The 9623-nt window shown below is 44.7% G+C and overlaps 1 protein-coding gene across 1 annotated transcript; it reads right to left on the reverse strand.

The window, feature by feature from the left end:
* Nucleotides 1-1939: 1939 nt before the first annotated feature.
* On the reverse strand, nucleotides 1940-2506 carry LOC124513368 (keratin-associated protein 4-2-like). Its single transcript, XM_047081292.1, has 2 exons — nucleotides 2400-2506; nucleotides 1940-2339 (listed from the first exon to the last, which is right to left on the reverse strand). Exons 1-2 carry the CDS (start codon nucleotides 2504-2506, stop codon nucleotides 1940-1942), a joined length of 507 nt encoding a protein of 168 aa, XP_046937248.1.
* Nucleotides 2507-9623: the final 7117 nt, after the last annotated feature.

The raw sequence follows: 9623 nt of genomic DNA on the forward strand, positions 1-9623 counted from the left end.
TTGGAAGTAAAATTCTGGCTGCCACCTTACCCCTTTGGGTTTCTAGTGCCAGGAAGGCAGCAGTCAACGTTAGGAGCTACAGGGGCCACAGGGAATATTTTTAGCATTCAGGTGATCTGCAGGGACATTTGTGGCATTCCTATTCCCGGCATTCACTGCAGATGGGCAAGTAGTGTAGCCTGAAGAGGACATAGGACCCATGGGTTCAGAACTCTCAGGGATGGGGACCTTGGTCACAACACCAGGCAAGGAAGCTAAAGGCAGAGAGGAACTGCCCACTAACCCTCATGCTGTAGGTTTTTACAGAAACTGTGACAAACCACATGGAGCAAGGTTAATGAGAGAAATCCACAGACATGAGCAGAACCAGGGGTAGGTATACAATATCCCATTCTGATGCTCTTTGCCGTACGTGCCCTCATCCACAAGATAGTGTGAGTATGGACTATGAGTGGCTCACACTGATCACACACTGTAGGTAAGAGTCTCAGTCTCTGGGGTGGGGGACGCCAGGAGTTCTTCCTCTCCATCCGTTCCACGCATCAGAGGATGTCAAAACGTAGTGACAGTGATGTAGGAGTACAATGGCCTAACCCCTTCGCCTCTGTGACGAGCAAGTCCGTGGCCCAGTACACACCCCTCATGTGTGGGTCAGAATACGAGGGCGGAGTTGAACTGAAAGCACCCTTTGTCTTAGCTTCTTTTACTACCCTGTGCTGACTCCGCTTTGCACTGGGTCTCCTGAGAGCACCTCCTTCCTTATGCAGTACTGATGCAGGAATACCCGCTGTAGGCTCTGGTGTTTTGAATGCAACGTGAGAATCGCAGTTTGGTGCGGTCCGCCTCAAGCATAGCCTCCTTGAGAGAGACACTTCCTAACATGGTGAGCTGTTTTATTCGTGGGAGTGTCTCCTGTCCCTCGGGATACATGATCTTTCAGGAATTGGACACAGGAAGTCTAAAACCAAGTGTGCACAAGCTGTGAGAAGCAACAGCATCCTATGAAAAGATTCAGTGGTTCAGCGGAGAATAAGGTCGAGAGCCCACGGTGTCACCCAGTGACCGTTCATATCATAGGGACATGTTTGAAGGCACTGTTCCTGAGACTTGGAACACTGGTGTCAGGTCGACCTCAGGGTCGGAGCTCAAAACAGAGGCTTGAGAGCAAGTAGATTGTCTGGGAGGTGGTGCCAAGTAGTGCTCTAGGGATACTGTGAAGTGATCCAGGGAAGGGTGGAAACCAATCCAGGTTGATTTCAAGAGCAGGTGAGTCCTGTGGGCATCGGGGGTTCGTTCAGTGCTACTGAGGCCCTCTGGTCTCACATGTCCCACTAGAGGGGATAGAGGCTAGAGCACTTATCCACCAACTACTGGCCACTGTTTGAACGCTTCTCCCAGGCACGTGCCTTCCCTATTGTGTCCTTTGCGATCTGCTCCTTCATGTAGACCGAGCCCTCTGCAGAGAGTTCCAGGTGCTTGCTGTAAGTCACCATCCTACACTGTTTGCGTGGGAAGGACTGAGGTGATAGAAGTGAAAATCCTGAAATCGCCTGCTATGATCTCCTCGTTGTGCAGAGAATAGAAGACCTGGCAGCTAAGGGTGACCATTCACGAAGGAAAAAAGAATGAGACACGATTGTTTATATTTAATGCCTGGAAAGTTAAGATTTATTTGCTATATAGAAGCATCTCCATAGAGAACATCTGACAGTAACAGATACATCAGTTAGGATGATATGTTATCGTATATCAGGGAAAATACAACCTTTGTACTGAATTGGGATGGACATCATAAGAAAGAGTTGGGAGGGAATTGGGCGGTGGGGTGGTACATTCCAAGGCCAACCGGTTGAAAAATCATTGGGAACTGAGGTTTTACATGATTCAGCTCCCAGTTGGACGACATGAAGGAGATTGGCTGATGAAAACAGCAGGGGGTCTAGCAACAGCTGGGGCGGCAGCAGCTGGACACACAGCAGGTGGGGCGGCAGCAGGTGGTCCGGCAGCAGGTGGTCTGGCAGCAGGTGGGGCGGCAGCAAGGCTGGCAGCAGCTGGAGCCACAGCAATTCGAGCCACAGCAGCTGGAACCCCCACAGCAGGGGCGGCAGCAGCTGGACACACAGCAGGTGGGGCGGCAGCAGGTGGTCCGGCAGCAGGTGGTCTGGCAGCAGGTGGGGCGGCAGCAAGGCTGGCAGCAGCTGGAGCCACAGCAGCTGGAACCCCCACAGCAGGGGCGGCAGCAGCTGGAGCCACAGCAGGTGGGGCGGCAGCAGGTGGTTCTGCAGCAGGTGGTCTGGCAGCAGGTGGGGCGGCAGCAGCTAGAGATGCAGCAGCTGGGTCTGCAGCAGCTGGAGCCACAGCAGGAGGGGCAGCAGCAGCTGGACACACAGCAGGTGGGCCGGCAGCAGGTGGTCCTGCAGCAGGTGGTCTGGCAGCAGGCGGGGCGGCAGCAAGGCTGGCAGCAGCTGGAGCCACAGCAGCTGGAGCCACAACAGGAGTTGACCATGGTGTCAGAGGGTGGAGGTTCTGGGCTGGTTTCCAGGAGAGTGAGGGGCTGGACTTTGGAAGTCTCCTTGTGCCCTGGCCTCTTATATACTGCTCGTACCGGGTGATTTGTCAACACATCTTCCTTGTGTTTGTTTACCTAATATTTAAGTAACTGTCAGATTACAGAATAATGTGTGTCTATGTATTGGTGTAAACTGATGGGAAAGAGATTTTCTTGTTGGATGTGAGAAAGTCTTTGTGGTCTGTTTTTCCTCCTGACCTACACCCACTGGCATCCTCTGGACCACTCTCCTCTTCTTCCTGCACAGCAGGCTGTCATGTGGTAGGTGGCATTTGCAATTACATTTCTTGTTTTGCTCTCCTACACCCCTAGCAGCAAAGGGTTAAGGCAAACCTGTTTTGGTTTGTGCATTTCTTCCAATGGTCAGTGGGAGGGAACCCCATCTGCATAGTGTGGAGGTGGCATGGGACAAGAGGAAAAGGTCCCATTTTATGGGTCAGTTTTAATGAGGAAGGGAGTCAGTGTCGATGAACGCGTGATGTTGGTAACCTCTGCCACTGGAATGGGTTTTCTTGTTTCTAACTTTAATGTTTCTATCTTTGGATCACGTTCTCTACCCCAAAGCCACGGCAGACAATTAGGTGCATGGTTCCCATCACTGCCATGATTTGTAGTTCATTGAGTGTTATCATTGCCGTCATGTATCTTTGCATTACATTTCTCTGGAAGGTCTTTAGATTGTGGAAGACACAGCCTTTACAAATTCTTATCTCATTCTTAATTAAGAATATTCTTCAATAGAGAAAAAAAAAGTTGAATAATCAGAATGCACTCTCCTCAGATCTTATCTCCATAGCTGGGAATTCTAGAGTGCACGTTTGTTTGGATCCATTTAAATTGTGAATGGATTTTAGTGCAGTCAAGTTACATAGTTGGTCTTTATGCTTATTCCCCATTTACTAATAGTCCAACTTGAGGATGCAGCAAGTATCTGAAGGGCTCATAAGATATGGTGCGACAAATCTCAGAAGTTCTGAATATGGCGCTAGGGGTGTGGGCTGAAATTTGGCATTTCTGACAAGTACCCAGATGATGCTGAAGGCCCCAGGATGACACTTAGAGGCCTGTTCCTTTGTCCTGGTCCTTTAAGCTCTGAGGAGGTGCCTCTGTGTAGTTCCTGCGTGCTTTTAAAGCCGACTTGTTGAATGGCTAACCCGAGATACACACATTGCCAGTTGTTGATGTTCTATGTACCGCTTAGGGTCTCCTCCCCGGAAATCCACAAGCTACTGAGAAGCCCCACCATGAACACACTTACAGATAACTGCAATGTAGTATTGAAAGAACCGTCAAAGGAGTTCGCAGGAGTATGATTTAACTAGAAGAATTGTGTTTGAGGCAAATCAGCCAAGAAGACAGTTTGGTAAAACCATAGAGTTACTCATAAATAAATTACTTAGTCACTGTTTCTTGTTTACATTTTGTGATTTATTTCACAACGTAGAAGGAATTTACACACAGTTGAACCTATTTATCCTAAGTGTACTCATCCATAGTGATGAGTTACGATACACAGAAGCAGGTCCATGTAATCCCCCCATCTCTCAGTAGAACATTTCCATTATGGCAGAAAGTCCCCACTTGTCCCTTACTAAAGTCTGAACTACCATAGAGGCAATCACTGTTTTCATGTATTTTTCACTGTAGAATAGTTTTGATCTAGACCTTTGAATAGATGATATGTAGTATATATCTCTAGCATATATACTGTTTCTAGAGAATATGTTATTTCTCCTCTGTTTGGCACCATTAACATGCCTATGCCTATGTGAATCACTAACATTGGTGCATATATTAGTGGTTCATTTTGTGCTATACGAGAGAAGTATCAAGACTTATCCTAACTGTTTCCAATGTATGTCATGGTAGGGTAACCAGGCATTCCTTAAGCCCATCTTTCATTTTTAATCTTAAATAGAGATGCATTTCGGTTCACCCTCAAATTTAAAAAAAGTCTTTCATATTATTTAAAATGCACATATGCAGTGTGTGCAGCATGGTCTTGGCTTTGGGAGTTGATTCCCTTGGTTTGTCACTTGCATGCAGCACTTGGTGCTTGTCCCATTGGGTGCCTCCTCTGTGCCCATCACCCATTTTCCCCACCCCACTGACCCTCGGTTTGTTCTCTGTATTTAGGACTCTCTTGGGCTTTGCCTCCCTCTCTAGAGACAGAGGCTGTTAAGGGCACAGAACTAACTAAGGATCCCTGGAGGGGCTTGAGTGGGGGGATGGGCTAAGTGGGTGATGGCATTGGGGAGGGCACTTGTTCGGATGGGCACTGGGTGTTGTATGTAAGTCAGGAATCACTAACTTCTATTGCTGAAACCATTACTACCCTGTATGTTCACTAACTTGGATGCAAGAAAAGAAAGAAAAGAAAACAAAAGGAAAGAACGAAAGAAAGAAACAGAGGGAGGGAGAAGAAAGGGCAGAAGGAAGGAAGGAAGGCAGGAAAGAAGGAAGGAAGGAGGAAATCTGAGACTCAGCAATGAGTGGGTGGCCCTTCGCTGTTTCCATTGCAGATCCTAGATCTATAGAAACTATACAATTCATCTACAGAGGGAAAAGAAACAAAAAACCAGTATGATCTCTGATGTCAAAATATAGGTCTACATGTCACTACTCTGTAGACAACCAGGCTTGATTTCCATTTCTGGCTGCACTCTGAAAGCTGGGTTCCTGGCCATGTAAGAGGAAGTGCTTAAGGAGGCCAAGACATGGCCAAGTAAGTACTGGTAATTCATCTCCGCATGGCAAACAGAATAAACCCATTATAAAAGGCATTATTTTAGCTTAAGAGCAATATATTCCCATGTGTTTAAGTAAGAGTAGGTGGTATTTTTACTTTACATTTTGGCAGATTTGTTGTGAAAAAATTCAGGCCATACCACATCATCTGAAGAGCAGAGAATACGTCCAATAGTTGGACAAGGATCTGTCCCTTGGTACTGAGCTAGAGTTAGAAGGAAAGCATGGACATTGAAGAGCCCATCAAGAAATAGAAAATTTGGGGGCGCCTGGGTGGCGCAGTCGGTTAAGCGTCCGACTTCAGCCAGGTCACGATCTCGCGGTCCGTGAATTCGAGCCCCGCGTCAGGCTCTGGGCTGATGGCTCAGAGCCTGGAGCCTGCTTCCGATTCTGTGTCTCCCTCTCTCTCTGACCCTCCCCCGTTCATGCTCTGTCTCTCTCTGTCTCAAAAATAAATAAAAACGTTAAAAAAAAAAAGAAAGAGAAAATTTGAACAGACCCATAACCAGTAAAGAAATCGAATTAGTAGTCAAAAATGTCCCAAAACACAAGAGTCCAGAGCCAGATGGCTTTCCAGGGGACTTCTACCAAACATTTAAGGAAGAGTTCATACCTATTCTCTTGAAGCTGTTCCAAAAAATAGAAATGAAAGGAAAACTTTCATACCCTTTCTATGAAGCCAGCATTACCTTGATTCCAAAACCAACCCCATTAAAAAGGGGAACTATAGACCAATTTCCCTGATGAACATGGATGCAAAAATCCTCAAGATATTAGCCAACTGGATCCAACAATACTTAAAAAAAATTATTCACCTCGCCCAAGTGGGATTTATACCTGGGATGCAGGGCTGGTTCAATATCTGCAAAAAAATTAACGTGATTCATCACATCAATGGAAGAAAGTTCAAGAACCGTATGATCCTCTCAATAGATGCAGAGAAAGCATTTGACAAGATACAGCATCCTTTCTTGATAAAAACCCTCAAGATAGTAGGGGCAGAAGGATCATACCTCGAGGTCATAAAAGCTATATATGAACAACCCAACACTCATACCATCCTCAATGGGGAAAAACTGAGAGCTTTCCCCCTACAGTCAGGAACACGACAGGGATGTCCACTCTCACCAGTGTTATTCAACATAGTATTGGAAGTCTTAGCCTCAGCAGTCAGACAACACAGAGAAATAAAAGGCATCCAAATGGGCCAGGAGGGAGTCAAACTTTCACTCTTCGCAGATGACATGATACTCTATATGGAAAACCCAAAAGATTCCACCAAAAAACTGCTAGAACTGATTCATGAATTCAGCAAAGTTGCAGTGTATAAAATCAATGCACAGAAATCGGTTGCATTCCTATACACCAACAACGAAGCAACAGAAAGAGATATCAATGAATCGATCCTGTTTACAACTGCACCCAAAACCATAAGATACCTAGGAATAAATCTAACCAAAGAAGTGAAAAATCTATACACTGAAAACTATAGAAAGCTTATGAAAGAAATTGAAGAAGACAAACCCAAAAAAGGAAAAATATTCCACGCTCCTGGATAGGAAGAACAAATATTGTTAAAAGGTCAATACTACCCAAAGCAACCTACATATTCAATGCAATCCCTATGAAAATACCACCAGCATTCTTCACAGAGGTAGAACAAACAATCCTAAAATTTGTGTAGAACCAGAAAAGACCCCGAATAGCCAAAGCATTCTTGAAGAAGAAACCCAATGCAGGAGACATCACAATTCTGGACATCAAGCTGTATTACAAAGCAGTAATCATCAAGACAGTATGGCACAAAAACAGACACTCAGGTCAGTGGAGCACAATAGAGAACCCAGGGAGGGATCCACAGACTTATGGCCAACTAATCTTTGACAAAGCAGGAAAGAATATCCAATGGAATAAAGACAGTCTCTTCAGCAAGTGGTGCTGAGAAAACTGGGCAGCGACATGCAGAAAAACGAACCTGGACGACTTTCTTACACCATCCACAACAATAAACTCAAAATGGATGAAAGGCCTAAATGTAAGACAGGAAGCCATCAAAATCCTCAAAGAGAAAGCGGGCAAAAACCTCTTTGACCTTGGCCACAGGAGCTTCTTACTCAGCATGTCTCTGGAGGCAAGGGAGACAACAGCAAAAATGAACTACTGGGACCTCATCAAAATAAAAGTTGCTGCACAGCAAAGAAAACAATCAGCAAAACTAACAGGCAACGCACGGAATGCACGGAGAAGATATTTGCAAACGACATATCAGATAAAGGGTTAGTATCCAAAATCTATAAAGAACTTATCAAACTCAACACCCCCAAAACAAATAATCCAGTGAAGAAATGGGCAAAAGGCATGAACAGACACTTCTCCAAAGAAGACATCTGGGAAATACAAATCAAAACCACCATGAGATACCACCTCACACCTATCAGAATGGCTAACATTAACGACTCAGGTATAAACAGGTGTTGGCGAGGATGTGGAGAAAGAGGATCTCTTTTGCACTGCTGGTGGGAATGCAAACTGGTGCAGCCACCTTGGAAACCAGTATGGCGGTTCCTCAACAAATTACAAGTAGAACTACCCCACGACCCAGCAATTGCACTACTAGGTATTTACCCAAGGGATACAGGTGGGCTGTTTCGAAGGGACATATGCACCCTAATGTTTATATATATGTATATATATATATATGTGTGTGTGTGTGTGTGTGTGTGTGTGTGTATATATGCGTGTGTGTATATATACATATATATACACCCACACACATCCACAATGGAGTATTACTCGGCAATCAAAGAGAATGGAATCTTGCCATTTGCAACTATGTGGATAGAACTAGAGGATATTATGCTAAGCAGAACTAGCAAGTCAGAGAAAGACAACTATTACATGACTTCACTCATTTGAGGACTTTAAGATACAAGACAGATGAACATAAGGGAAGGGAAGAAAAATATAAAAACAGGGAGGGGGACAAAACATAAGAGACTCATAAATATGGAGAACACAGAGAGGGTTACTGGAGGGGTTGAGGGAGGGGGGATGGGCTAAATGGGTAAGGGACGTTAAGGAATCTACTCCTGAAATCACTGTTACACTATCTGCTAACTAACTTGGATGTAAATTAAAAAAAGTAAATTAAATAAAAATTGTTTTTTAAAAAAGAGCCCATCTGTGACCCACTGGCAAATGCAATCTCTTTCTAAACCTTTCTAAATCTCTTACCCACTGGTAAATGTCAGTGGATCTCACCGTGAAAACTGAGAAATAGAAGAAAGCTTACCACTTCTCAAATCCTATTAGAAAAAAACAACTGTTATATATTATATTTTTCCACGGAGGAGCCAGCTCACATATTAACATATGCATTCTTTTTCTTGCGAAGACGCCATGGACGCATTCATTTGACTAACAACACCCTAATATTGCATTTTTACAATGGAAAAAAAATGCACATATGGTGTAAAGCATACAAAGTACATGTACGTGATAAAAAATAGTTATAGGGGCGCCTGGGTGGCTCAGTTGGTTGAGCGTCCAGCTTCGGCTCAGGTCATGATCTCGCATTCTGTGGGTTCGAGCCCCATGTCGGCCTCTGTGCTGACAGCTCAGAGCCTGGAGCCTGCATCCGATTCTGTGTCTCCCTCTCCTGCCACTCCCCCGCTCGTGCCCTGTCTCTCTCTCTCTCGCTCCCTCAAAAATAAGTAACCATTAAAAAAATAGTTATAGAGCAAACATGCACGTATCAAAACCTGGAGTCAAGAAATAGAACCTTGTTGCTACTAAGAAGGCTCTTCTGTGCCTTTTCTTGACCACGAACATTTTTCCACCCTCCAGATGATTATTATGCTGATTTTTCAAGTAATCTCTTCATTTATTTTTCTTGCAGTTTCATTACCTATGTAGGCATCCCTATATGATACAGCTTTATTTCGCATCTTTCTGAATTTTTATAGGAATGAAATCTTACTGTAAGTGTAACTTTTTTACTCAGTATTATGGAAGAGTTTGGGTAGGTAGCTTCCAAGAAGGTCCAATGTTTTCCACCTCTTGGAGTTCATGGTCTCATGTAATTCCCACCCCTCAAGTAAACTGCCTATCAACAGGATATGACAACATCAAGTGATTGAGTTACAAAAGATTGTGACTTTCATCTTAATGCCAACTCTTTCTCTCTCACACTGGCTTTGATGAAGCCAGGTCCTACGTGAGAGATCCTTGCAGCAAAGAACTGAGCATAGTCTCCATTCAACAACCAGCAAGGAAGCGAGGGCCTCCCACCTGTGGCCCTAAAGGA

The sequence above is a fragment of the Lynx rufus genome, unplaced genomic scaffold (genome assembly GCF_022079265.1).
Source record: "Lynx rufus isolate CCGP_SWC_20201006 ecotype Redwood Valley unplaced genomic scaffold, mLynRuf1.p SCAF_18, whole genome shotgun sequence".
Taxonomy (NCBI): Eukaryota; Metazoa; Chordata; class Mammalia; order Carnivora; family Felidae; genus Lynx; species Lynx rufus.

Bases quoted from the DNA above. Each gene is read 5' to 3' on its own strand.
- LOC124513368 (XM_047081292.1), bottom strand. From the start codon at position 2,506: ATGGTCAACTCCTGTTGTGGCTCCAGCTGCTGTGGCTCCAGCTGCTGC. The intron at 2,340-2,399 runs GCCCACCTGCTG...CAGCTGCTGCAG, and splicing joins TGCAGGACCACCTGCTGCCG to ACCCAGCTGCTGCATCTCTA.